Here is a 27028-nt window from a genome sequence, read left to right as displayed (position 1 = left end):
ACAAATAGTACTATGTTCAATATTATTTATATGTTCATTAAGTTGGAGGGATATATCACGGAGAAGAACAAAAGATTTCAGAGCCTGCTTTGAGATTGAAATAATTGTGAAGAAGGCACGCTTACCGAGTGCAGCCATGGCGAGGGCGGTCTCCTTGCCGATGCCGGTATTGGCGCCCGTGATAATGCACACCTTACCTCTCAATGCAGAGCTTTCTGCTTCATGCTGGTGCTGCGGTGCGTCATCGCTGATGCCTTCCATCTTTCTTTTGTGTTTGCGTGTTGACCAGCCCCCCCAGGTTTTTTGCCTTCTCCCAACGCCAAGTTTCTAAATTTCGGCAAATTTTTGGATTACGCAATTGAAGCCAATAGCAAATTATTGCGCCATCGACACTTCCACCGAACTTGCAGTGGTGAAAGGCGAAATAGACTGCAGCAACATGCAAGACCCCACCATTGCCTCCGAGCCACTGCCCAGCGTCGTCCCAGGCGGTATGCTCATGTCTCAGTTCAGTGCTATAGTTACGAGTTACTGAGATTTATTTGGCTCTTTGTATTGGGGGGGGGACAGGAACGATTTACGCGCACCATTTCGGATTTGTGAAGAACGGCCTCAAAGGAGCCACCTGCGCCATCTGCTCCGATGACCCCAAGCGACTGGGCGAGTACTTTGACTCCACGCAAGGCTTTCGCGGCCACACCAGCTCCGGTGTGCACAAGAGCAAAGCGGAGAGAGCAGTGATTTCAAGTGGCACATTTGTCATTGATGGCATGGCCTGGTGTGTCGCCTGCGAGAAGCAGCTGGCGGCCTCTGAGGCGGCGCAACATCAGTCCACACGTGCGCACGAGACTGCGCTTGCCCTGTGGGAGGTCACTGATGACGAAAAGATGTCTGGCAAGAAGCGAAAGCAGGTGGAGAAAGTACGCCCTCCTTTCCCCTCTTTACTGTGAGTTGCAAGAGGCGAACAACATGTCTCTGCTACGCCAGGTGACCAGGAAGAAGCAGTGTACCTCTGCGCCAGTATCCACAGTGCTGCTTCAGCCGCACAGACAAGGACCAGTAGCCCAGTTTGCAGGTATTTGGACCGTCCTCTCTGGTCACATGGCCTTGTGAGGCACCACCTGACAGCTATTCCACAGTGCCACCCCTTGGTGCAGAGACCTTTGTACGTAGAGCTGTGCGTGTGCGTGTGCGTGTGCGTGTGCGTGTGCGTGTGCGTGTGCGTGTGGTGTGCGTGTGCGTGTGCGTGTGCGTGTGCGGCGGTGCAATTGCTCTCTTGCTCACAAAACAGTGCAGATTGAGCTTGGCCTGCAGGAGCACAGCCTGTTGTGGGACCGCATTGGCGACTTCATGCAGGCCACGGTGACTCTGTCTCATGCACGAGATGCTGCAGTCAAAGGTGACCTGGCCCAGGCCCAGGCCTGCTTTGATGCCTACATCACCACCATCAGCTCCCTTCTCCAGGCTGCCGACCCTTCTCCAGGCTGCCACCCACTGCCAAGTGATGCAGGTACATTGGCCTTTCATTCCCTACCCTCATCTTGTCAAGCGGAGTGAAAGAGCTGACCGAGGCATAGCTCCTCACTTGACAGCTCCAGCATCTGAAGGGGAGGTTGAGAGCGTGTCAGTTCCAGTGAACACTTCCCAGCCTGGGGTACCAAATCAAATCAAACCAAACCAAACCAGCAAAAGCACAGACGCTAATGGCTTTTCAGATGCAGGAGATCGGCCTTGCGCCAAGTTCACACAGCCTTGAGGCTACCAGGACATACGATAGCAACGCCTACGAAGGAGGAGAAGAAAACCCTGAACTTGATTCCTTGCTTGTCTTGGTAAGCTGCTGCGCCTATTCCGTGTACACACTACTTGCTCCACATCTAAGACATGCTGCGTTTGCATAGGCTGGTCCCGCCGAGATGGACTTGGAACAGTTCCTCTTCGGCCAGCAGCAAACCATCGAGCCCAAGGTGGTTGAAGGTGATGCCGAGGATGAACATGCTGTGCAGCAGCTGCTGGCCCTCACCATCCACGACGAGTGTGAGAAGGAGCACGACATCGCCGCCATTGTGCGTCTCGGCCTACAGGCCGCGCAGATGCTGACTGAGCCAGGATATTCCCTCGGCCGCATGTCCACCAACGGCCTTCTCTCCGCGCTGGGGGTCCCCAAGAGCCTGCACTTCCCCGAGGACTCTGAGGACCGGCTCACCTACTACTTCCAGGTCAAGGAATGGCTGGCGCTCAAGAGGGGCGATTTTACCAGGGCGGTCTTCGGTGTCTGCTCCAACCTCCACATCATGGTCAACCTCCCCGATGAACACCCGATCCTGGTCGGGGAACGGGCCGATCTGGTGCGGTTCCTGCGGTGGGCCGAACCGCGCTTCAGACCCAACTTCGTACGCCTGTGGCGAGCGGCACTTCCGCGGCTCCATGGCTCGGTGAAGACCGACATCGCCCGGGGTCTCGTAACGCTGCTGGAGAAGGAGGCCAAATGGTATGACCAACACAGCGAGTAGCACACTTAATACAACACCCTGCTTTCGCATGAAGTTGTATCGTGTATCGTGTGGCATGTGTCGTGTGTCGTGTGTGGCATGTGTCGTGTGTTGTGTGTTGTGTGTCGTGTGTTGTGTGTCGTGTGTTGTGGATTGGTTTGGTCGAACGCGACCACGGTGCGCGGACCTGGGACTTTCGTGGAGGCGGTTTACCGTCACCTTGGGAGGGAAGTAGAGGTTGGGCGTGATGTAGGTCAACGCAACTACCACCCCCACCATCGGCCTTGGGACAAAGGGTTCCAGTGCCGACAAAGTCCCTGGGCAAGCCACTTCCTCAAGATTGACGCGGGCAAGAGCCAGACGAAATCCAAGTGGCAAGGCAGGCCTCAAACGCGACCTCGGAGTAAACATGTTCGATGTTGGGGGATGACCCTGACACTCGGCGGGCGTTGCGAATCTGCGGGTGGCCGGAGAGAAGAACTATCCAAGAGCAAAGCTGCGCGACCCCCCGCCAAACAAGAGAGCCGACCAACCAGAGCCGGTCTTTACAAAAAAGTTAAGGCTATTCCAAGCATGCCGGACGAATTATCAGCGAGTTTTTAGCTTGATTACCGGCCAGCCAACAGAACCGAGGATAGGAAATGGATAAATCTGCGGCGGGTTCCGATTGGCGTAAAAATGTCTGATTTCAGTGTGGCCGATTCTTCAGGAGCGAACGCGTCATTGGCTCGTGCGAGTTACGCCAATCGTGACTTGCGCCTCTGGGTAGAATAAAAAGTCCAAAGGGTGCGCCGGACCGCCGTCTTGTTCAAAACAACTACCCCTGCTCCCTCCGCTCCACACCACTGGCCACCGCCTGTTGCACTACCGCCACCTTCGGACCGTCTGGGCTCACCCCACCGTCACCACACAGGGGCTCAAGGAGGCCGTGCTACCACCCCTTCATCCCCCGCTATCGCGAGGCCCTGTACTAGGTAGAGCCCAACTGTCCACAACCACCACGACTTCGTTTGTTGTTCTTCTTCATGTTCGTTGTTCGCTTCTTGTCGAGTGGGTGGACGCAACCTCGTCTTTCGCGAAAGACAAGAAGCAGAAAACAAGAAGAACCAAGTAAAGATGAGGGAACTAAAACTGTTTGGCGATGGATCTCGCCATCTTCAGAACGACGCGAGGCAACCGCTTCTTTTCCAAGAGCGTCATCATCCACGACAACAGCGACTTTCATCCCACACCAGCGTCATGTCCGTCGACGAAGAACACAAAGTCACCATCAGCCTTGGTGAGCTCTCCCAGCTGCTTCGAGCCGTGCAGGTCCCCAAGGTCCCCAAGTCGGGTACATTGCATCCTTTTCTCACATCTTTGCCCGACCACCTTGCTAACCTCTCACTCTCTCTTCCTGTCGCTTTCGTTCTTGTCGCGTTCGTTCTCTTGGTGGAAGGTCTGGGCAATCCTGGTCCGCTGGGCCTGGGCGCTTTCGCACTGACCACGATGACTCTCTCCATCTACAACGCCGGCATCTTGACCGACACCAGCGGCCTCGTCGTCGCTGTCGCCCTCTTCTACGGCGGCATCGCCCAATTCATCGCCGGTACCCACCCTTCGTCTTCGTCATCATCAACGCTTCATTCTTCCGGCCGTCAGTGTTCATCTCTCTAACGCTGTTGAGCTCAGGTCTCTACGAGTACAGAATTTCGAACACGTTCGGCGCGACTGCGTTCTGCAGCTACGGCGCGTTCTGGTGCAGCTACGCGGGCTACGTCTACTTCATCGTGCCCTCCCTGCCTGCGGACAAGGTCCACGAGGCGTCAGGCCTCTTCCTGCTGATGTGGCTCATCTTCACCCTCTACATGACCGCCGCCTCCTTCCGGGTGTCGCTCGTACTGGCCGTGCTCTTCGTCGTGCTCAGCATCACCTTCCTGCTCCTCTGCATCGGCGACTTTGCGTACGTCAGCCCGCCACCACTGCAGCTTTCCAACACGCCTTCGTCTCACACGCACCACCTGCACACACCACACCGCACACAACAGTGAGGCCCCAAATGTGACCAAGGCCGGCGGCGCGTTTGGAATCTTGACGGCGATCATCGCCTGGTATGGAAGCGCGGCGGTGGTGATCAACTCCACGTGGGGCCGCACCATGCTGCCCGTTGGCGTCTTCGTTCAGCCCAAGAAGAAAGTGGTACGTCTGCCCGCCAAGCATGATTGTGCTCATCATTCACACCACTACACCACTTGACACAAGCACACGACTCACGCACGCTCAATTCTCTGCGACAGGCGAAGCAAGATGAGCAGAACATGATTCCGCTGCTGGACATCAGGAGAGGCTCGGGCGACAGCAGCGACGAGCTGAGCCACGATGATGGCGACCTCGAGAGCGGCAAGACCACCAAGAAGGGCGAGAGCGAGCCCGCCAAGAAGAAGGGCGTCATCAACTCCATCAAGCAGAAGGCCCTTGGCCACTAAGTCGTTTACTGCACATAATTTGCTTGCCCCACCATCACATGGTGTGCAGGTATCACTGTAACCTAGATGTAAATAGAAGTCCCATTCAACGAAAGCAGAGACTTGGGTCGTGGAGGTGTTGTTTTCCAAGAGTGCCCAAACAAGTAGAGCCACAACCAAGGTTAGAAGGCAGAGGTGAGGAGGTGGGCCTTCTTGCGCCTTCGCTCTTCCTCGTCAACCTTGGGCTGCACCTGCCGCACGAGCGCCTTGACGCCCAACAGCTCGCCCAGCCCGAGGATCTCGCGGTACAGCTCGGCCTCTTCGTCGTTTGATCGCACCGTCGTCGCTGCGTCGGGCGAGCGATCACCGGCGGCGACGGTGGCGGGGAGGCTCATCACGCCCGAGTAGAGGAACCGGAGGAAGACGAAGAACGAAGCGTAGTAGTTGTGCTGCTCGTCGCTGCTACTGCCGCCATCGCTTTTTCCGTTCTTCGTCGAAGCTTCGTTCTTTCCCACCACGGACTTGCCACGCTGCTGAGGCATGGTCCATCTCCGCATGTCGATCTCGACCACCGCTTCGTTCTTTCCGTCCTTCGTTCTTTGCGTCGTTTCCGACTTTAGCTCCGGGAAGTGGGTCAGCAGGAGCGGCGACCGGGTGGCGATGATGGCACGGTGCGCGTGGATGACCACCACTTCGTCCTCTCCGTCGTGGTCGTCGTCGATCTTCGGCTCCTCCCGCAGCTCTGCCGGCGTGAACGAGGGCATGTGCTGCTTCCACTCCTCGTCCAAGTCACCATCTGGGTCGTCGCCTCCGCCGGTATCGACGAAGGTTGGTGGATCGAAAATGAACCGCACGTCGGCGAACTTCTCCTGGTTGAACAGCGACACGAAATCGACGGCCATGGTCGACGCCTCCGGCGGCGGCGCAGTCGTGGGCTGCTCGCGCATACACACGCAAGGGAGATCGGTGAGCCACTTGGTGGCGGCTATTTGTGCAAAGGAGGGGAAAAGTACATCGTTGGCCCTTTCGCAGAGCGCGAGGAGGCCCGTGACGGGGTACATCATCGACAGACCCATCATCTCGTACACGTTGTCTGAGAACAGACAATTGGTGGTGAGTTGTGAAGTAAACACAAATAAAAAGCTCTCTTCCCTTGAAGGAGGGTGTGTGTACCGAGATCGATTTCGACTTCGTCGGTGTAGACGTAGCGAAGGAAGGCGGCGATGGTCTGTTCCTGCACTCCCTCGATCTCCACCACCGGTACTTTGCGCACTACATACAGATTGCTGGCCAGTCAACAAAAAAGTCCACACACAGCGAGTTACCCGATGAGTTGCTAATGACCGCTTACCATGACCTCCTGCCAGTGTGATGTCCTCTGATCGGCTTGAATCCTCGATGGCCTGTTCAAATGCCGGACACCGCGCGCACAAAATCGCCTGCCAGGGTCAAGTTGATTGGGGTCAGAGGAAAAAAGTCGTAATAAGGGTCCTGGGCGATTTGGGGGGGGAGGGCTCACTCACCTGATGGCAGTAGTATCGGGCATCGCCGTTGGTGATGACGATGTCGGAGAAGGCGGGGTCGTTGAGCGCCTGGCCAAACTTGATCTTGGAGAGCTCGCGGTGCTCTGCAACGCCGTGAGTGAGTCAGAGTGAAAAAAAAAGGACCAGTGCCGCGTTACACAACAGTACCCTTGAAATCGGTGGCGAAGGTGTGGTTGGTCTCCGCGATGAGTTCAAGCGGCGTACGGCGCCGCTTGTCGTGGGCGTTGACATCACCGTTTCGCTCTGTTTGTCGATCGAAGCCGAAAGGAGTTAGCGCACCATGTGGTGAATTTAGCTCCAAACACGCGTGCATGGGGGAAGCTGCGTACCGATGAGGAGGAAGGCGATGTTCTCATGCCCCGCACCGCAAGCTATGTGCAGGGCCGTCTCGCCAGTGGCCGGGTCGGCGATGTTGACCAACAAGCCCGGCTGGTCCAGCAGCGCGCGGACGGTGCTGATGTCCCCTCCCCGCGTTGCGATGTGCAGCGGGTAGCCTCTTCGCCCCTTTTGGTTCGGGCTGAAAACAATAAAAGTCAATAAATAAATTTCTAAATAACTACAAACCAATAAATTCTCAAGGTCCTCATTTTAAATGAAATTAGATACAAATTATATTAAAAAAAGGAAGCGCCGGAATGCGTACTTGGCACCGTTTTGCAGAAGCCACCGGACGGCGACGACCATGCCCGGTATGCTGCATGCAAGGTGGAGCGGTGTGTCGCCTTGCCTGATCGAGTTGAGGTGTGACAAAGATTAGGGTGATGGATGATGAAATCAAGAGGTCATCATGAAACCAATAGTTCATCAGTAGGTCGTACTTGTTCTCTTGCGTGACGAGAGCGTCTGTCGTGCTTGCGCTGAAGCCTCCGATTCGCACCAGCAATTCCCGGTAGATATCCACCAGCAAGTGCTCGGGCAGGTCGCTAAAGGCCGAGTTGGCACTGATCTGTGTGGCATAGTACAACACCCCCCCCCACAATAAGCGTCAGCTGAAGGAGTGTGCATGCAAAGGCGTGTTGAAGCCCTTCGCATACCAACTGGAACGTGTCAGCGTCCTGTGTGATGAAGGCCAGCGCCTTCTCTTTCATCTTGACGTCCTCGTAGATGTGCCCCAGCTACGACGTGAAAGAGAGTGTTAGTGAGATGAAGTTGATCAGAAGAGAAATTGAGCGTCATCGCCATCGTCATCGTCATCATCATTGTGTGTACCTCGTAGATGGGCACGGCGTTGTCAACACCCACTGCCTCCTCGATGATGTTCTCGCACCTGCGCACAAGGTGGAACACCGTCAAATCAGAGCTGGGAAGCAACGCTTCTGCAACACTGAGATTGGGGGTGTGGTACCGTTTTCGGAGTTCGAGGAGCATGTACTGATGCGAGGCCTGGTAGAGGTCCACCACCGTGTCGGGCTCGATCTGGGGACAGTCGCCCGTGTAGCTGAACTCGACCACCTGCCTTGCGCTCGTTAGTGCGCGAGGGTGTGGGCGTGGAAGTCGGGGTACGTGGGTATACCGAGTAGAAAATGTGGTAAGGTGTGTCGGTGATGAGGATGGGGTCCTCTTCTGTACACTTCTCCTTCGCCCACGGACCCAGCAGCATGGCCTTGAAGAACTCGTTCCTGTCAGCCAACACAACAAGACGAGAGTAGTTAGGTTTTGTTTAGTGATCAAAAAGAAGCAACGGTTCGTGACGGTAATAACAAACCTGGAACAGAGGATGACTTTGTGGGCGTAGACGATCTTGCCCTCTATGGAGAAGATGACATCGCTGTATCGCTTGTTGTTGAGCATCTTCTTCATGTCCGAAGAGAAGTGGCTCACAAGCAGCCGCCGCGCAGCATCGACACGCTTCCGCCTGCACGTCGCGGCGCACACATCTGCGTCAGACATGTGCAGACTGCGAGAAGTATGCACAAGCCCAGAAGACGGCCATACCTTCGCTCGAGCGACCTGAGTGTGTCCGAGTCGATGGCCTGGCTGCAGAGCTCGTGCAGCCTGGTCTCGCCGTAGCGCTCGGCCATGACCAACACGTCGGAGAGGAAGTTGTTTCGTTCCTGCGCGCGCCTGGCCTCCGCGTCGGCGGGCTTGAGGCCCGGGTGCGGGGCGGCGGCCAGCGCGGCCAGCTGCGGGAATTGGATGTTGTCCGTGTAGAGGTAGTAGAGCATGGCGTGGAACACCTCGTAGCGGCCCTCATTGACCACGATCTCCAGGCGGCCGCCTTCGCTGGTGTTGGCGGCGGCTGCAGCCGCCTCTGCCTCTGCTTCCTTCTCGAGCAGCACTTTGCGCCAGTAGGCAGAGCGGGCGAACAGAACCAGCCTGGAGCATAGGATGACCCGCGAGCCGCCCTCGAGGTGGATGGCGACGTCGCTCAGCTTCTCGTCGTTGAGCGTGTTGAGCAGCCCCTCCTGGAAGGACTGGTAGCACTCCTCGAGCATCTGCAGTCGGTCGCCCTTGGGCAGGCCGTCGAACGGCGTCTGGTCGCGGACGTTGCGAGCCTTGATGTCCGCATTGCGCTTGATCAAATGCAACGCGATGTTGTCGTGCCCGTTACTGTTGTCACACACACACACACACACACACACACACACACACACACACACACACACACACACACACACACGACTCAAACATGAGTTTAGCCTGGCCAAAACCCAAGAAGGTGTGGCGTACTTGATGGCACGATGAAGAGGAGTCGCTCCATGTTCGTCCTTGGCGTTGATCAGATGTGGCGCCAAGTCGACCAACGCAGACACGACCTGTTGCACACCAAAAAGCCAAGTTAGCGCCCAGGACTGTGTGAAATGAGAGAGGAAAAAAAGAATGAAAGCGAGAGAAATGAGATGGCCTTTTTTTTACCTCGTGCCCTCCCTTGGTGCACGCAATATGTAGAGGCAAGCGCATCTTCTCGTCGGTGAGAGTCACATCAATGGCCGGCTCCTTCAAGAGGCGCTTGGCGATCTCCGTCCCGTGATTCGTTGCCAGCGCCAGGTGCAACTGTTCGGGTTTGAGTTAGTGCCACGGCCAGCCACGTTGAGAACGAAGGAAGTGATGACTCGTACCGGAGTGCGGCCAAAGCGATCGGTCACGTTCACATCGACGGCGAGCGAGGGCGAGAGGAGGAGCTCCACCAAGTGACGCCCGCCTTCGAATTCTGCGGCAAAGTGCAGAGCCTGCTCGCCGACATGAGAGGCCAAAAAAAAAGGCCCGAGCGTAAGAAAGCCAAGCAAGCCGGGGAGAAGCAGCACGCAGTGGCCCAGGCAAACGAACCGCACGCCCGCAGTTGGGGTTGGAGTAGGCATAGTCCTGAGTATTGTAGACACTCGTCGGCGGGAGATTCGTCTTATCATTGACACTGGGCATCCCCTGTTTGAGGCCCTTCTGCAATATGAGCTCTGCCACCTGTGCACGAGCACGCAGCAGCAGCAGCGCAACGACGGGGTCAATATGGAAGGACTACTCGAGGCCAATACACACAAAGTCTCGAGCGATGCGGAAACGAACGAGACCTTTTCGTGTCCGTGGATCAATGCGAGCATCAAAGGTGTCCGGCCTTCGTCGTCCTTTTTGTCGAGCGAGGCGCCATTCTGAAGCAGGACCTGCGGAGAACCGCGGCCACCAAGAGCATTACACAACGACACCACGGGTGAGTTACCACTTATGGCCTGTGCTGTGTCGATTTCGTTGCTTGCGCAGACAAGCGGTTGGTCGGTCGGTACCTCGGCCACCGAGGCAAAGCCGCTGTAGGCTGCCGCATGCAGAGGCAAGTCGGTCTGCGCCCCACATCAACGAGAATGGAACAAAATAAGACATGATGGACCGGGCGTGACGTCAAGTGAGTGTACCGAGTTCGGATTGGCTCGCAACTCCAGCAGCTCCTTCACGCATTCGGTAAAGCCTAGGACCAGGAACCGTTAAAATCAATGCATTTTACACCGCACCAAACCGGAGAGCTTGGGCCCTACCGTTCATGGCTGCAATCCCAAGAGGCGAGTAGCCCTGGCAGTGGATGTTGGGATTGACGCTCTCCTTGGCCAGCAGACGGATCATCGCTGGCTTGTTGTTCTGCGCCGCCAGGTACAGCGGCGTACAACCTGAAATTAAAATTGATGAATTTAAATCATGGATTTGTTTACCGCAATAACAATAGTAAAATAGGTTTGTTTACATTATAATATTTTATTTATTAATTGAAAAAATAAAAATGAAATAAAATGAAAGGGCACGAACCGTTTTGCACGCCGTTGAGGTTGATGGAGTTGCGCCCACTCAGGTGCATCTTCACGCGCTCGGCATTACCTGCCTTCACTGCTTCCCTGCTCTTGATGCGTCAGCATCCAACCTTCATCCGTCACCGCGTACGTGTCGTACCATATGGAAGTAAAGCCCACCGGACCCAGGTAGTTTTTTCGGGATTTGTTGTGGCTCATGACGACGTCTTCTTCTCTTGTGCGTGTCTTCTTGGTGGCAGCAAGTGGTGGCAGCGAGTGTCAAGCCGCCGCCGTCTTGTAGCCCCTTGCCGTTGTTTGCTCACTTTCCTTCCCAGAAACTTCCCCATTTCAATTTCCTTTTATTTTCTCGTATCTAACATTTCATTTTCCAGCTCCAAGGCGGCACCTGCCACGCGGCAGCCCACAACGTGCGAGCAATAAACCACCACAAAACCACTGCGTAAGCAACAGACAACATCATGGCGGCGACGGGATGGCTGCGTCTCGGGTTTCACGCGGTGAGCCTGGCGGTTGTGGCGTACTCCGTGGTGTGGCTGAGGCAGCTCGGCATGCTGGCGCCCTGGCTCGTGCTGATGTTCACCATGTGGGGGCTGGCGACGTTGGGCGCCTTCCTCTGCGTTGCGCTGGTGGTCGACGTACGGCTCCTTCGTGCGAGCCAACGCGCGAAAGAGCAGGCGAGCAAGCTCTGGGCCTTCACCCTGCAGCTGCACGAACTGCTCTTCGCGCTGGCATGCTTCTTCGCCGTGATCGTCACCACCATCTTCTGGGGCCTCTTCTTCTACGACCGGGAGCTCATCTTCCCTCGCGCCTTCGCCTTCCCGGCTCTCCTCAACCACATCCAACACACGCTGCCCATGGTCGTGCTCGCTCTGGAGTTCCTTGCCCTCCACCGTCGGCCTCGCGCCTTCTTTCGCCACCATCCGCCCGTCTCGCTCTTGCTCGAGCTGAGCGTGCTTGTGGGCGGCGTCATCGCCTACCTGCACCTGACCGCCGCGCTCTACGCCAAGAGCGGCCGGTGGCCCTACCCCTTCATGTCCGGCTTCACCTTCTCCACCTTCCTGGGCTTTGCCACCATCGCCGTTGTCGCCGCCCTTCTCGTCTCGCACCTTCTGCGCTCGGCTCGACTCCACCTCCACTACGCCCCACCCCGAAAGCCCGAGTGAATGTGTACCTTCGCTACACGGCCAATGCAAAGAATGTTCCTTTCTTTTCAGACTGTGCAGAGCCACTGACGATTCACTGTTTCTCGAGGCGAACGATGAAGGTGCGGATCTCCATCGGACGCAGATCCACGAGGGGCAGATCGGCGCTCACCTCCTTCCTCGGCTCCTCATCCTGCGCGCCCAGTTCATGATGAGCGTTCACGTGATGGGGGGGGGGCTATTGCAGGAGAGGGCTCGGTACCTGAGTAATGGCGGAAGAAGAAGAGGCAGTCTTCCACTTGAAGCGCTTGACCTGGCTCTTGAGCTGGTTGGCCGACAGGTTCATCTCGGAGATCTTGGTGACCCTCAGGTGCTTGAACAGCGACGACAGGTCCACCTGCGCCGGCTTGGACAGCGCCGAGTCCTCGCCCACGGCGTAGATGTGGGCCACACGCAGCAGCACCTCGCCGGTGAGGGGCAGCGTGCGGAGGTTGAGCAGGTGCACGTTGGACGGGAGGGCCGAGACCAGGGGCAGGTAGGTGGCGTTGTACGACCCGAACCAGGCATTGGCGTTACCCTGCCGCCCCCACCCGGTCAGTCACTGGAGGCCTCGACTCGAACACAGAGGGAACCGGGAGCGTACGGCAAAGTTGGCAAAGAGAAGGACGGGAGGGTTGTTGATGTGGTAGGCCGTAGTGCGCAGGGCGCGGCCGGCCTCTTGGACGGACGTGAACGACAGGCGGTGGACCGTACGCACGGCTTCGGTCTCGTTGAGGGGCTCACCCACGCCGCGGTAATCGTCGTGAAGCAGACGCCTGTGCAGCATCACCTGTGATCATTCGCAGTAGCGTCAACCCTCTGTTAGCACCCAACACGATGTTTGTTTTCTCAGAATCAGTTTCGAGTACCTCAAGCTCACCATCGGCAACGCTTCCACAAGCCTGGCTGCGATCGTTGACAACCCTATTGACAAAAAGGAGAGCACACACGTCGCTCAATCAACAGTCCAGGTGAAGGCGAAGGCGAAGCCCGGTGCAGCTGCAGTCGTACGTGATCTGAGCGTTGCCGCTGCGAAGGAAGGCGGCCGAGTTCATGGGGTAGTAGTTGCCGGCCACGGGCTCGGTCACGTTGAGCGGCCACGTGGGGCGGTAGTTGTAGCGCCTCTTCTGCATCTCCTGACCCTGCGAGTCCGTGTACCACGTGGAATCCGTGCTGAACCCGCGCGTCGCGTAGCGCGTGATGACCTGTGGGCCGTAATGAGCGGTACACATGCTTAGAATACCGTTACGCACACACACCAAAACAAGGCCAGTGTTCCATACCTCCTTGCCGCGGTTGTCGGAGATGTCGATGGGTCCAATGGTGTACTCGAACTCGAGGAAGGGCTGATCGGCGTACAGGCGCACCGTCTGCGTGGCCCACGAGTTGAACACCTGGCGCACCTCTGCACGCACAGACATTAGATACGACAGACAACCAAACCAAAAACGTGGAAAAAAAACCAAAGTGGGCGATCGGTAGTAACAGGGGAACGGGTACCCGAGGAGAGGGGACCGGTGAGGAATTGAATCGAGGGGACGTTGTCCTTGGTCATGTTGAAGGCGTAGGTCTCGTTGGGGCGGAAGATGTACGCGCCGCTCGGCTGGATCGAGAGCTTGTTGTTCCCCGTGCTCGAGTTGTACCTGCAGTAAGCACGGTGGCTCATAAGTACGGTGATCTTGCCTCACTTGGCAAAGCCAAAGCCAAAGATGTTCAACGAACCACAGGAGGCCCTGGTCGATGACGACCTTTTGGCCGGTCAGCAGGTTCTCGACCAGCTCCAGACGGTTGGTGACTGAGGAGAAGGTGGCCCGGAGGTACTTGTTCTCCAACACGCGACCGGCCCTGTCGCCGCTCGACAGCAGCTGCTTGTGAGCCACGGCACCGCCACTGCGCACCCCACCACCGTTCAGCATCAAGCATCAGGCCAATGACCGACAGAGGGCATCATGGGCGAGAACTGAGAGTACGTGGCGGGTTCGGCCTCGTCGTTGAGGGCCAGCTTGCGGTCGTTGGCGGACGAGCCGCGCTGGAGCACGAAGGACAGGTAGCCCATGGGAGGCAGGTCGAGCGAGAACTCCAGGATGAAGGGAAGCCCCGAGGCGTCCCCGCTGCGCACCGTCTGCGTGGCGATCGCCACCTTGGTGCTCACCACCACTGCGTGACCCATGGGTCAGCCATAGCGTCGACACAAAGGTCGGTAGGTACCACCAACGCGTACCGGCGACGTCGGGCACGGGCACGGGGATGCGGAAGTTGAAGGTGCGGGTCCAGGCCAGGGGGTTGTAGGCCACCACGGGCACGGCCTTGTTGTTGGCCAGCTGCGCCGTAGCGGGGCATACGCTCATGTTGAGGTGCGGGCAGTAGGAGAACGAGGGGAGAGACGGCGACGACTGGCGCGCCAGCAGCTTGCCCACCACCTCCGAAACCACTTCCTGCGCGTTATCGCTGCCAATCGACAGACGCTCCGCGTAATCTGGAGTGTGTGTGTGTGGGATCATCAGTCATTCGTAGAACGAGCAATTTGGCTGGCGCGTACCATCAGCGACGTGCTGCTTCTCAGTGCCAGCAACGGCGTCGTGGTGCTGTGCGACGCCCATGGCCTATCATTGAAACGATGAAAACTATGCAGTGAGCGCCCCGCGTCACTAAGAGACACCATTGCTCCGCAGCGTACCTGAGCAAGCACTTCGTATTTGGCGATGTTGTCGTGGCTGGCAGCGCCATCAACGTCTCCACGAGCCGTGGTGATGAGCTTCTCCGTCGCGTGCAGAAGGTTCGAGCGGGTGCGCACGTATCCTGCGGTGGTGCCACACAACGAGCGTCAGCCATTTTGTAGAGAATAAAGTGCTACCACAAGGGATGCAGGGAGACCCTTGAGGGCAGGGCGCGAAGTGAAGTAGCCGGTCCAGAAGCAGTGAGGGCAGTCGGCGTAGGGGAAGAAGTCGTCCGTCTTGACAGTCCACGCGATATTCTTCTCCTCGGCGGCCTTGTGCACGTACTGTTTCGTGATGACACATGCAAGACATCATGAGCACCGTTTTACCAGATAACACATGCACACATCGATATATCGATAATTATACCTCGATGTAGATGGAGGGAGTGCTGTAGAACATGTTAAGTTCATACTCGGGATGGGCGTTGATGTAGCGCATCAGCTTGTCCATGTTCTTAAAGTTGATGTTGGCGTTCTCGAACTGGAAGTCCGAGCCAAACGCAAGCATAATGTTGTTGGTACGGTAACTAGTAGGCCACATACGTACCATTACCGACTTTAGGGTCAATGCAAATCACTCGTCGCGCAAAACACGGGCGAGAGAGCGTACGCCAGTTGTCTGGTCTTGATTTCGGCCGCCAGCTTGTCAGCGCGCTCCTTGATGTTGACGCCGAACAGACGCGGGTCGTCCTGGATCGGCGGGACGTTGTCGCACTCGAAGCAGAACCCGTCCGGAGGACCGTAGCCATCTGCACGGAAAGATAGTGTCGCCTCGGGGTGAGCTCAACATGAGAGCGCAGGGGGGAGAGGAAAAAAAAAGCGGAGAGTAAGGAATGGACGGCGACCACGAACCATACATGACCGAGGTGAAGATCTCGGTCTCCTGGCCGAGCGACTCGGAGCCCCGCCAGACGATTTCCATCTCCTTGGTCTTGTTGCGGAGAGCGTAGTCCTGGTAGTCGATTCTCGAGAAGAAGAAGGCTGACATACATGCGCAACCGAACACCCTCAGCGTCTCCGAGACCAGCAGGCTTTACGAGCAGCCAGGACTCACTCGGGGGAGACGTACCGTTGAAGCCCATCTGAGCAAAGAGCGATGCCTGAGTGGACGCGTGTCCGAACGGATCTGGAGTGGAGTAGAGCAAGCATTTGGGTTAATTGTATGAAAAAAGTCTGCTCGGCGAGCCATTATCGGCCACATACCAATGTGCCATCCAATGGTCGGCCTCACCCCAAACTCCCTCTCCAGGAAGAGGTGACCCTCCGTCATTTGATCGATGACAGCTGCCACACGGTAATGAAGGCACGCACGTCGGGCAGGAGTGGTGAGTGAGTGAGGGTGATCGTGTGGGTCCTTCTGGGCGATGGAGAGTACCGGGATAGAGGGTGCCGGCTTCGTCGTTCATGCACCAGCCGCCATTGATGAACTCCAGACGGCGCGCACCAACGAGGCTGCGCACGATGGTCTTCATGTCTTCCGACTGCTCGTTCCACCACCTCTCGAAGAAGGCGATCTCTACGTAGATAAACCTGCCCGGTACAATCACTCGTCAGTAGAGTCCCCTCATTGGGGGACGTGGAACTAAGGACGTAGTACTTTCTCTCGGGGTTCTGGAGGAGCGCAGCGATGACGGAGTCGAGAATGTACTGCACACCGGCGTGCTGAATGGTGTTGTTGGCACCGTAGTAGTACTCGTCCACCGTTTTCAGCCACCCCACGTCCTGCCGCCCTCTTAAAGTTAGTGCTACGCGTAATATTACAAAAAATTGTAATACGTAATTTGTGTGGTATTAAAATTATGAGTAGTGCCCACAAGCATCGATTGGGTGGTCGCAGTAAGTAACTCATCGTAAGATCGAGCGTAAATTGATAGCCATTATTATTGGAAAAGGCATCCAAAAACATTGATGAAAGAATGGGGAAGTGAAGCGTACATCGTGGGTGTGCGGGACCACGTGAAGATTGGTAACTTCGGCGCTCGCGCAACCAGTGATAGCACAGAACGCAACCACGAAGATAAAGATGCTCACAGCCTTCATCTTTGCACAGCCGCGTGCGCCTTCTGCCAGGGTGTTGGGTGAAGAAAAGAGGTCACTCCACAGCGACGGCATTGGCCATTGGCTGCCCACAGGGAAGGCGAAAAGACTAGACGAGTTCCGCGCTGGCGACGTCACCCAGCGTCAGCAACCTGCCGCTGGTAGGCTCACCTTCACACTTTCTGTCCATCTCCACCAACGTGCAGTGCCACCCGGTGAAAGACGAACAGGCTGGGATGGCGCACGACAGAGCAGCACGCTGGCCAGAGTGGCCGGCTGGACTGGCGGAAGTTGCGTTTGGTTAAACGCCACACGTAGGCCGTCCCGTCCAGCGAGCACATCCACTCTGTCTCCATCTGGAAGAACTTGATTATGCGCATCAAAGCTCTCCCTGCTCGAGGCATGTCAGCCCAACAAGGTACACTAAAATGATTATGGAGCGTTCATTGAAGGTGATGGATGCTGCAGCATTAAAGGTATCAAGTTAGCTCCACCCGGGTTGGAAGTGAAGGGTAGCCAGAGCCAGGAGGTTGTCCCTTGTCCAAAAAGGGGAGTGACATGATCAGCAGCTATTGTGCTATTACGCTCTACCGATTGAGCTACCCAGCCCTTCTTAGTGGAGGCCGGGGTGGGTGTTGATCCCACTACCTTAATATTAAGAATGCGAAGTAAGCCACTCGACTACCGGCACTCCCCCAACACCTTCGTTCTTTTGTAAAGAAAAAGAAAAAGAAATGAAATTGCTTTCTTGGAAGCCAGGGCAGGCTGAGCGAGAGATCTGATCTAATCTGCATCTATGCAAGCGAGGCCGCAACGATCAGGCGTGCGGCCGAACAGCCCACCACAACCGCCACGACCGGGTCCGAGTCAAGCCGTAATTAATGGGGCGGCATTGGAGGATAGGGTGGCGCGCATCCTCAAACGGCTTGGCAAATGGAACGTACGACGCAACATTATTATGCGTGATCGATACGGAAACACCAGGTAACCTTGCTTCCTTCCCACCTCCAACGCGCCATCAAATTATTGTTCGAGATTTAATTTCATCTCCCCACAATTTCATCTTGTATTCATGTTCTGGCTGGCTGCAGCGAGATCGATCTGTCGTACGGCCTATTCTTTCGACGCTACGTCGAGTGTAAAAACATGCCACGAATAGACCTTGAGCATGTCGCCAAGTTCAAGGAGGTGCGCGGCGTGCTAGTGCTGCTTAACGTTATTGTAGAGGAGTGCTGACCACTCTTGTTACTACAGGTTTTGAATCTCAACAAGATCTCACCCTCTCGGGGCCTCTTCGTGACGACCGGGTACTACGGCCCGCGGGCAATCACGATCGGCATCAAGACCATCAACGGAAGTGAACTGAGGGTCTGTGCACCCTATATATGCCCTGCATCTCTCATTGCCTTTCTTGATTGTACACTCCAATCTGACCTCGTGTCTTGTATGGTGACAGACTTGGGAGGAGCGAGCAATGTGGGTGGCGCGCTTGCGGCGTTTGGTGTGGGCCGGCTGCGCGGTTGGGGCCGGTTGGCTGGCGTACACGACCTACGGCCCGATGCACCGGTGGAAAGACGTCGACCGAGCACTGGCCCGATTCGAGACTGACGCGCGACGGCAAGTGGACAAGTGGAAGCGAACGGCCCGCGAGTATTGGCCGTGGTGACTCACATAAACACCTAAACCTACCTGCCAACACACGCACACCACACACCAGGGGTCCCTAACCAGCATCAAGCAAAAAGGGAACCTGCCTCAGCGTACCAGAAGATATGAGCAAAAGGATACGGCACGGGGGATTCCCGGGTGGTCGCCCACCCCAGTACTAACACCGCCTGGCGCAGCTTAACTTCGCTGTTCGGATGGGAAGTCGTATCCATCAACCTCCAACTGTAGGGCAGTATGGCCATATTCATAAGTGGAGGACCAGAGTGACTACTAAAGGGGCATATCCAGGTGAGTTGCTATTGTGCGCAAGGATCTCCACAAGCAGTCCAACAAGGGGGCACACTGCTGCAGCTTGCAAAGATCCATCAGGACGTCTGGGAGCTGGCTGTCCAACTTGGCCAGCCTCTCCATTCCAAAGAGGGAGGTTGATGTCTGGGATATGCCTTTTGAGGCCTTGGCAAGGCAAATTTTGCTGTGGCCTTTTCAATAGTATTCTGGAAGGACCCTGTGATTATGTTATTCTGCCTTTATGTTCCCTACAGCCTCAACCATGAAGAGGACAACAAGTCATGGGATGAAGAACCAGTCCCAGTTGACTGGCAGGCAACAAGTATAAAATAACATAGATGATGAAGACCAATGTCAGGTGCTGGTTGAGGTGATGGTGCTGATGACTCAAACAGAACTTGTGCTCATTTGAAATAAGAGGTTGTAATTTTGAAAAGTGATTTTGTTTGTCAGTATAGGCCTATATAAATGGTAGGAGCAATACATCATCTGCACCCACACCATGGCATCCTGCTACACTGACCACCTCTGTCAGGACCAGCATGTCACCCACATGGCATTTGGTGCCATGAAGGTGTTAATGGAGATGTCTGGAAGCTCATACACAGGGAAAGAGCCAATAAAACTCCAGTCTGAGTACAAGATGCAACATGATGGAAAGGCAATAGAACTTGTGGTCATTTGAAATGAGAGGTCACAAATGACTGTGGAATTTTTGTTGTGCTAAAATTGTGTGAGATTTGACATTTTTGATTTATAGGGCAGTTTGGAAGATTTGGATCTGCATGTGTGATTTTGACATGCTAGACTGCTGCATATAAGTGATATTGAGAGACTTGAGATGAAAATGATTTCATAAAGACTTGGAATTTGTGGAGTTAAAAGTGAATTTAGCAGCATGAAATGGAGTGGAATTTTAACTTCAGGAATAGTGCTCTAATTCAGCACAACTGTGAAGAATGAAGTTCTGTCTGTGAGTGCAACTGACTGAATATGGTGGGAGGTTGTACATGAACTGGAAGTTAGGGCACCATGTTGGCCACTGATTATGGAATTGATGGAGGGGGTGAAAGCAAAAGCAAGGTGCATTTTGAGGTTGTTCCAAGTAGCACTGACACAAAACAAGGTAGAGTCAGATTATACTTTGTGCCAACATGTCTGTGATAAACAAAGAAATGGTAGTTCAAATGTGTAGACATTGTGTATGTGTATGTGATAGAGTAAGCATCCAGTTTTACAGTTTTTGTTGTCATGTATGTGTATGCAATAAAACTTTTGAGATGGGTTGGAGTGAGCACTTGTCATGGAGGTTCAAAAGGTACATCAAGAGGTTCGCCCAGTCAGCCCAATGTGCCATATGCAGGGTGCTGTAACAAACCTCAGGTGCTGCATGCACTACACAACACCAACAACTTACTTCCTTCTTTTTCCCCTCCTGAGTGGCTCATGATCAGGCAGTTCTTCAGTGTGAGTTGGGCTAAGGTGACTGGAGTCTTCGTCCAGATCAGGCCAGTCTTTCTGCATGCTAAGAAGCTGTGACTGGAGGGCAGGTCTCATCTGGTTGTTGAGATCCAGTGAAACATCTGCACACATGAGGGAATTGTAGGAGACAGAGGTGGGTGGGTCAGCATTCAAGTGGTAGGACCCATCTGTTGCTTCATCCAGCCAGTCTAACTGACCACACCAAGCCACACAGCTCCTTTCTCACCAGCAATTGCCACAATGGCTCCATCATCTGGCTTCACTGATGTCAGCTCAAGTGTAGCACTTCCAGTGAGACTGATGGACACATTGATGGGCTGATCCAATGGCTCCAGGTCAGAGAGAAGGTCATTCTGAGCATGTTTGTACCCATAAACCCAGCCAAATGGGTCACTGGTGAGCTGCTCTGGAGGTGGCCTATTGAAGAGAGAGACAAGATCCTGGTAGGATTTCTTCATGGCCTGGGCATTGTTGAGCTCAGTGAGGGCAGAGAGGGTATCCTTGAGGATGGTGGTGTCGAGCTGAGCCAGGAGAAGAGGAAGGGGAGAGTCAGAGGGACAGAGGTTGAGGAAGGAATAGGGACCCATCCATGGAGAGGCAGAGGAATGGTAGTCCTTAGTGAACATCTGCACATCTTCTTCATGACAGGAGAAGCAGAAGACATGAGGCCTGGAGGTTCCCTGAACACCACAGATATAGGGATCCAGCCAGGATTTGATAGCCCAGCACTCAAGAAGGAATATAGGCTCAGGGCAAAGGTGGGGTGCAGAATACCAGTCCTGCAGACCTTGAAAGCCTCAATGGTCAGGACCCAGGGATTATACTTCATGCCAATCACAAAGGTTGAGAACATCTGGTCAATATCCTCATGGGTGTGTCCCACAGGCAGGAAGGATATGGTGATTGATCAAAACACCTTGTTGAACACCAGCCAGTGGCAGTAGGCCAGCATGTACTTGTTCTTGTTCTCCCAGCTGCAGTTGTCAAACTGTAGGTAGAGAGTCAATGGATGAAGTCCTGCTGCAGGAATAGCTAAGTGAAGGGTGAGGTGATGGTGCAGCAGAGACACTGCAAAGTTGGGACCACAGCCAAACTGGCCCTGGTGTAGGTACAGGGAGTGGTGGTGAAGGCCATGGTTGATAAATCCATGAATGCCAAGCTTGTAGAGGTGAAGGTATTTCCAGGCTGAGGGCAGAGGCACTAGGAGAGGTAGAATGACATCAGTCAAACTGTCCATGATGATCAACAACGTCACACCAGGATCAGCAACAGCCTCCTGTTGGTGGAGGTGATAAGCTTTCCTCTCCACCTCAACAAGCTTGAGGTGATCCAGCTTCTGCTGCTTCAGCTGCCTGCTCTCTTGTGCTCATTATCTGGTTGGTGAGGGTGTCATTTGTTGAGGCACAGATATTGCACTGCCTGAGGACGCAGAACTGAGGGAACTTGATGTGCATGTGTTCACCTTTGAACATTTTACAGAAGTGAGTGAGACTCAACAGCTTTGCCTGGGTGAAGTGATGGGCGTTCAGGGCATCTGAGTATTTCTGGTAGAGGTGATCCTTGGTCATGATCATTGGCATGTAGATGGAGGTAGAGTTGGGAGCATGACAGCCATACTGGAGTATGGGAGAAGGTGAGCAAAACAGGTGATGAGTATTGTGTATGCATATGCAATAAAAACACTGGTGATTTATGGTAGTTGTGAGCATAATAATGAGGATATTCTATTGTGTATGTGTATGTGATAGATAAGGGAAGTAATACCATGTTGGTGTACATGGTTATCCATGTGCTGGCCTGAGCTGTAGTGTCCATGGAAGTCCTTCCAGTTAGAAGAGTATCCATGATGGAGAAGTTGGACATTTTGTTCTTGGAGATTCTGTAAGCAAGCATGAACGCCTGCCTGCAAACACACTACCAGCATAGTGAGGAAGCTATCTCCAATGTGCTGTAGTATGGACAATACCTGATGATGTAAATGGTAGAGTTGATGGTGGAGTGGTTGGTTCTCCATCAATGTCCTCAGCCATTGGCATGAAGCTGCCTGGGTCATGCTGAGATATCAGATGTGGCATGCTCATATCTGTGATACATCAAACTTGCGCAGACAGAGCGCAGAACAGCAGGGACTTGTGATGATCTGATTAAAGTCCAATGCCTCAACTGTTGAAAGCACTTTTGCTGCTGGCTGTGGTGTACAGCGGTCCACTGATTCCATGATCTGCTGGCTGGATGTAGCCAGCTGACCAGTATCATTGCTGCACACATCCAGAATGAGGGATAAATGAATCTCAAGTACTGGTGTTGTGGTGAGATCACTTTGATCCTCAGAATCACTCCCCAAGTGTGTGTCAGGGATGTCATATCTGTTTTCAAAAAAAGGGTCGAAATGCCTGTAAGAAAAAAGAGATGATTTCAGACAGGATAGTTATCACATACATGTACACAATGATTTTGTGCATGCAAGTGGAGAAATGAAAATGATGTAAATGTAGTTAAATCATTGTGTATGTGTATGTGATGATAAAATAGGAATTAAAACTACAGCATACATATTGTCATGATAAATAGAATTTCACTTGGTACATCAAAATTTTGATAAAGAAGGTCAAGAATTACAGGAAAAATCAAAAAGAAGTATGGGACAAACCAGGTATCACTGTCTGATGCTTCCATGGGTGAGCAGTTGAGAGATGTGGTGGGGTGAGAGGGTAGGATAAGAATTGAAGTTAGTGTCAACACAAACCAGTCTACCATCTAACCAGCAGCCAATGACATCTCACCCATGAAGGACAGCAAAATTTCAGAGCAGGCTGTCACCATTGGTGGCCTTGAGCCTAACACTTTTTAAGAAATGTCTGCAAAAAATCTCATTGGTTGAGCGTAGTCCTTTTAAGGCTGAACATGGTACAATGGTCATTATTCTTTTCCAACCTACACAACAACAACATGAGCAACAACCTTACCCAGTCCACAAGCAGCATTCCATCCATGGTAACAACCTGCCACAACACAGCTGAGCTTGCCAAGTGGATGGTCAAGCAACCAGAGTGGAAGAAGCAGAAGGAGAGCAACCTCAAGAAGAAGAGCCTCAGCAAACTTCAAAACATGTGCACAGTAAGTTAATAGCACAGTTTGTTTAATGAAAGTAGTGTGATTTAATCAAATCATGTGTCTTCCACTTCAGAATTACTTCACAAGTGTGGCAGAGGCAGAGAAGAACAAGGCAAAACCAACTGAATCAGTACACACCATCCCATCACATACACATACACAATGAAATCTTATTAGCATATAAAGACACAATTTCATCACATACACATACACAATGAAATATCATTTTAAATATACAATACAACTAATTTATGCCATCCTTTCATTTTGTGGTGTTGTCTCATCATAATAACAGTTGTTTCATTACACTCCATATTTCCATTCTATTCAACAATATTGACTCTTATAATCAATTATAACCACCATTTTATATAGATAATTTATCACATACACATACACAATAGAACAACTGATATATTCTCATCAATGAAGATTGTTCTTGATGCTCAGCAGACCTGAGACTCAAGAGCAAGAAGCTGAAAAAAATAGCACCACTGGAGCCAGCTCCACCACAGAGATGTCACAGGATTTGCTCAGAGCACCAGAGGTAATGCTTGATTTCGAATGAAATGTAGTCCTTTATAAATCTCACTAATCCTGTACTTTCTTCAGGTTGATGTGACAGCCCAAACAACATCTGCCAGTGAGGAGCAAGTAACCCTGCCAACTGCCATGGCGACTGATGAGGAGCTGTTGAAGCTCCTGAAGGAGGTATGCTTTTCATGCTGTTTGTGAAGCCAATTATGCACCACAACTGCAGGACATTCTATCACATATGTGATAGAATGTTTGCTAATTCATCTCCTCCTAGCCCACAGAAGAGGAGCTCTCCATGCCTCCAGAGGAGGCCCTCCTCAAGTGTTATGGTGTCCTCTGTGTGGATCATGTGAAGATGAACACTGCAACAATCAACATCAACCAAATGACAAAGAGTGGCACTCATCAGTTGGTGACCACTAGAGGACGCAGAGTTCTCTCAATATCAATGAATGAGATGGGCGTTCTGACGATGGAGCGTCTGCTTGTTCAAGAGCTGCCTCCCTCTCAGTGCATCCTCAAAGATGGGATGCCTGAGTACTGCATCATTGATGGCAATCATTGTGTTCAGACTGCACAGCAGCTTTTCCCTGGGAAGTCTTTCAAGTGGTGTTGTGACATTGTCAATGTACATTTTTCTTTTTCTGACTCACTTTGATGTCGCTGGTCCAACAAATACCCTTTCTCCATTTCCAGAACAAGGTCTCAGAAGATGACATTCACATCCTTGTGTGGGGCCAGAGTGGGAGGACTTCTTCCAGTACTGTGACACCCTACGCACCAACAAGTTCTGGACCACTACTCAAGGCAAGCAAGCCATCAACTGGAAGAAGCTCATCAGCTCAATGGTACATTTCATTGTGTACACATATGCAACAGACAATTACAAACTTCCAAACACTTTCTAACTCCACTATTTCATGCAGCCTGAGGCTCAGAAGCTCAATGAGGCAGAACAGAGGAAGCTACAAGAAAATCTGCACAACTACACCAGCATCATGAAGAAGTTCCTCAACATCAACAGTTGGCCCAAGAGTGCCACATACCTCAAGAATTTGTATGCTGAATCCAAAGAACCCATGCCAATCACACCCCTCTATCTTCACTCGATTTCCAATCCAATTCTGCTTCATGTCCTCAAGCACATCTCAACTGAACAGCACAAGCAGATCCAAGTGGGCAACAAGTACAATATCAGCAAGAACGGTATGCTCCCCACCAGTATTTCTTATAACTATCCCATTGTGCTGACTGTACTCCCTTCCAGCCTTCAAGGAGCTCCTCATTGCCTGCCAGAGACATGTCAAGTTCCTGAGCAAGGCGAGAAAGGTGGCTACACACCTCATGGATAGGGACTTCATCCACCTCAAGAACAAGGTGGCTACTGGAGAGTGGGTATGTTCTCCTTTTGCATAGTTCTTTCATTGCATACGCATACACAATGAATTGTAGTCAATATATGCTCCATTATTTTTATTGTGTACATGTACATGATGAATTGCAGTCAACATATGCCAATCTAATTGCTTGCTTTACATTAGGATCATCACATTGCCTGTGACCAGGAGCAACTTCTTCTGATCCTCAGCAATCCACACATCAAAATTGAAGACGTTATCCAAGAGTTGCAAGAGAGGATTCAAAAGGAGAAAGAGGAGAAGGAGAAAGCTGAAGAAAAGGAGAAACATAGAGCAAAGGCTAAAGGCAAGAGGAAATCCACTGACTTGGCAGAAGAACCTTTTGAACCAGCACAAACACATGACAAAACCAGATCCAACCAGAAGCTCCTCTGCAAGTGCATCAAACAGCTCTGGGTCACTCACACAAATCCCAAGCTAGTTGACATTGTCCTGTGTGACATTGATGCATCCACTTGCCACTGGGATCAGCACAGGCTGAACCAGATGATGGGTTACACCAATCCAAATCAACATGGTATGACTGCTCTCTGAATCAAGGCTCATGTGTTTGATTACTAACCTGTCTCACCACACAGACTGCTTTGCTGCCGTCCTGACAACCAATGTGCTGGAAATGGTGGCTCTTCTCAACCTCCTTGCTGACAAGAATAGCCCCTGGCAGCTTCTGCGTCTCATCTCAGGGAGCATCCCCAACATCCACTCCAAGAGTGCCAGTGGGGTCCAACACAATGGTACATTGCATCACATACACATACACAATGACTTATTGCTCTTCATTACCCCTTCCACAGCTTACTCCTTTTTAGAAATATGCTGACAACTCATCACATACATGTACACAATGCTCATGCAGGCCTCTACACCATCTTCATCAGTTGAGCAAACAAGTCCTATACCTTCAATCCAGAGTCGCTGCTGGTCCAGGACATCACCAAGATTCCCAAGCTCATGGCCTACAAGAAGCCCTCCCTCATCAAGAGGTGGAACCTGAAGTGGTCCACATTGCTCCTCAAGTGCATCAACTGAGTATGTATTTTGCTCATGTAACTTGGTGGCACATGCTCTTCTAACCTGCTTTCCTACCAACAATAGGTCATGTCTTCTATCAGCTTGTCCTCACTGCCTACGCCTCAAGCACTGAACCATGAAGCATTCTCAACTACACTCCACTTTGTGCTACTCCACTCCATGCCTGCTTCCATCTCAACTTCAGCTACCACATCAATGGAGCTTTGGTGCAACCAAATGAAACCAAGACCAACATCATCACAAGTGCTATTGACAGCATCCTCATTCACTCCAACCCATCCAACATCACATCCTGGACTACAGCAGCCTGGACAGTGGCGCATCAACTCACCTCATCCAGTACCTCCACTTCTTCTTGACCTTCACCCCATTCTTCCACAGCATCAGCTCCTAGCACCCCTACACAGGTTTTCATTCACCCATGCCCTTTTTTCGTTGCATATGTGTATGCAATGAAATACATCACTGACTCTCAAAATCAACAGCAGTCCCAGCTCTCCACAACCCCTCACTCAGAACCATCACACAAGAGAAAGCATCAAGATCATGAGGATACTGACACCCATGCCCACAGATGCAGCAGTGCCCACAACAACTGCCACAAGCGCAGCCATGGATCATGACACAAGCACCACAAGAGCAGGAGCTGGAGCAGGAGCTGGAGCAGGGACAGAAGCCACAACTCTGACATTGACCAATTGCCTGACCTTGGGTCACTTTCCCCTTTCCACTCTGGTTCTGATGTGGATAGGAGTGAATACTAAACTCTGTCTTTCCAATCTTTCCAACTTTTAAAATAAACTCCTTTGTTCACTTCCCAATTCATCAAAAAAAACTTCCTCC

At 52.8% G+C, this 27028-nt stretch overlaps 11 protein-coding genes across 11 annotated transcripts; 7 read left to right on the top strand and 4 right to left on the bottom strand.

Annotated features, from left to right (window-relative positions):
- Positions 1-439: 439 nt before the first annotated feature.
- On the top strand, positions 440-1505 carry ACA1_057990 (uncharacterized protein; the record flags this gene model as incomplete). Its single annotated transcript, XM_004339108.1, has 4 exons — positions 440-491; positions 571-920; positions 1297-1399; positions 1465-1505. The coding sequence occupies 4 exons, from the start codon at positions 440-442 to the stop codon at positions 1503-1505; spliced, it is 546 nt and encodes a 181-aa protein (XP_004339156.1).
- A 411-nt stretch (positions 1506-1916) lies between these two features.
- ACA1_057980 (uncharacterized protein) lies at positions 1917-2727 on the top strand (the record flags this gene model as incomplete). The annotated part of the gene is made up of 2 exons (XM_004339107.1): positions 1917-2491; positions 2697-2727. 2 exons carry the CDS (start codon positions 1917-1919, stop codon positions 2725-2727), a joined length of 606 nt encoding a protein of 201 aa, XP_004339155.1.
- A 1004-nt stretch (positions 2728-3731) lies between these two features.
- ACA1_057970 (GPR1/FUN34/yaaH family protein) lies at positions 3732-4957 on the top strand (the record flags this gene model as incomplete). The annotated part of the gene is made up of 5 exons (XM_004339106.1): positions 3732-3825; positions 3931-4080; positions 4164-4434; positions 4520-4670; positions 4769-4957. The coding sequence occupies 5 exons, from the start codon at positions 3732-3734 to the stop codon at positions 4955-4957; spliced, it is 855 nt and encodes a 284-aa protein (XP_004339154.1).
- Positions 4958-5118: 161 nt separating this feature from the next.
- ACA1_057960 (BTB/POZ domain containing protein) lies at positions 5119-10907 on the bottom strand (the record flags this gene model as incomplete). The annotated part of the gene is made up of 25 exons (XM_004339105.1): positions 5119-5871; positions 5950-6029; positions 6110-6199; positions 6288-6339; positions 6460-6563; positions 6628-6723; positions 6810-6997; positions 7124-7174; positions 7299-7426; positions 7515-7595; positions 7690-7747; positions 7826-7932; positions 7994-8099; positions 8186-8335; positions 8416-9030; positions 9151-9236; positions 9337-9474; positions 9540-9650; positions 9748-9879; positions 9987-10076; positions 10197-10250; positions 10323-10375; positions 10419-10571; positions 10708-10793; positions 10849-10907. The coding sequence occupies 25 exons, from the start codon at positions 10905-10907 to the stop codon at positions 5119-5121; spliced, it is 3621 nt and encodes a 1206-aa protein (XP_004339153.1).
- A 260-nt stretch (positions 10908-11167) lies between these two features.
- Positions 11168-11872, top strand: ACA1_057950 (uncharacterized protein; the record flags this gene model as incomplete). Its single annotated transcript, XM_004339104.1, has 2 exons — positions 11168-11344; positions 11384-11872. The coding sequence occupies 2 exons, from the start codon at positions 11168-11170 to the stop codon at positions 11870-11872; spliced, it is 666 nt and encodes a 221-aa protein (XP_004339152.1).
- Positions 11873-11945: 73 nt separating this feature from the next.
- Positions 11946-16649, bottom strand: ACA1_057940 (lysosomal alphamannosidase; the record flags this gene model as incomplete). Its single annotated transcript, XM_004339103.1, has 21 exons — positions 11946-12044; positions 12114-12428; positions 12495-12680; positions 12760-12814; positions 12902-13095; positions 13174-13295; positions 13391-13533; positions 13613-13780; positions 13861-14047; positions 14112-14366; positions 14430-14493; positions 14568-14689; positions 14765-14891; positions 14977-15136; positions 15220-15358; positions 15462-15590; positions 15679-15735; positions 15813-15893; positions 15985-16139; positions 16207-16331; positions 16545-16649. 21 exons carry the CDS (start codon positions 16647-16649, stop codon positions 11946-11948), a joined length of 2988 nt encoding a protein of 995 aa, XP_004339151.1.
- A 1143-nt stretch (positions 16650-17792) lies between these two features.
- On the top strand, positions 17793-18312 carry ACA1_057930 (uncharacterized protein; the record flags this gene model as incomplete). Its single annotated transcript, XM_004339102.1, has 3 exons — positions 17793-17834; positions 17901-18014; positions 18103-18312. The coding sequence occupies 3 exons, from the start codon at positions 17793-17795 to the stop codon at positions 18310-18312; spliced, it is 366 nt and encodes a 121-aa protein (XP_004339150.1).
- Positions 18313-20991: 2679 nt separating this feature from the next.
- ACA1_057920 (uncharacterized protein) lies at positions 20992-21321 on the bottom strand (the record flags this gene model as incomplete). The annotated part of the gene is made up of 2 exons (XM_004339101.1): positions 20992-21072; positions 21154-21321. 2 exons carry the CDS (start codon positions 21319-21321, stop codon positions 20992-20994), a joined length of 249 nt encoding a protein of 82 aa, XP_004339149.1.
- Positions 21322-21394: 73 nt separating this feature from the next.
- Positions 21395-21947, bottom strand: ACA1_057910 (uncharacterized protein; the record flags this gene model as incomplete). Its single annotated transcript, XM_004339100.1, has 2 exons — positions 21395-21700; positions 21849-21947. The coding sequence occupies 2 exons, from the start codon at positions 21945-21947 to the stop codon at positions 21395-21397; spliced, it is 405 nt and encodes a 134-aa protein (XP_004339148.1).
- A 1170-nt stretch (positions 21948-23117) lies between these two features.
- On the top strand, positions 23118-23210 carry ACA1_057900 (uncharacterized protein; the record flags this gene model as incomplete). The annotated part of the gene is made up of 1 exon (XM_004339099.1): positions 23118-23210. One exon carries the CDS (start codon positions 23118-23120, stop codon positions 23208-23210), a length of 93 nt encoding a protein of 30 aa, XP_004339147.1.
- Positions 23211-23870: 660 nt separating this feature from the next.
- Positions 23871-26182, top strand: ACA1_057890 (uncharacterized protein; the record flags this gene model as incomplete). Its single annotated transcript, XM_004339098.1, has 8 exons — positions 23871-23909; positions 24010-24064; positions 24477-24583; positions 24662-24941; positions 25003-25130; positions 25301-25670; positions 25732-25887; positions 26064-26182. The coding sequence occupies 8 exons, from the start codon at positions 23871-23873 to the stop codon at positions 26180-26182; spliced, it is 1254 nt and encodes a 417-aa protein (XP_004339146.1).
- Between the last annotated feature and the right edge of the window lie 846 nt (positions 26183-27028).

The sequence above is a fragment of the Acanthamoeba castellanii genome (genome assembly GCF_000313135.1).
Source record: "Acanthamoeba castellanii str. Neff unplaced genomic scaffold scf7180000084599, whole genome shotgun sequence".
NCBI classification, from domain to species: Eukaryota; Discosea; order Longamoebia; family Acanthamoebidae; genus Acanthamoeba; species Acanthamoeba castellanii.
Note: the sequence above shows the minus strand (reverse complement) of the source record. Positions and strands in the feature narration are given on the sequence as shown.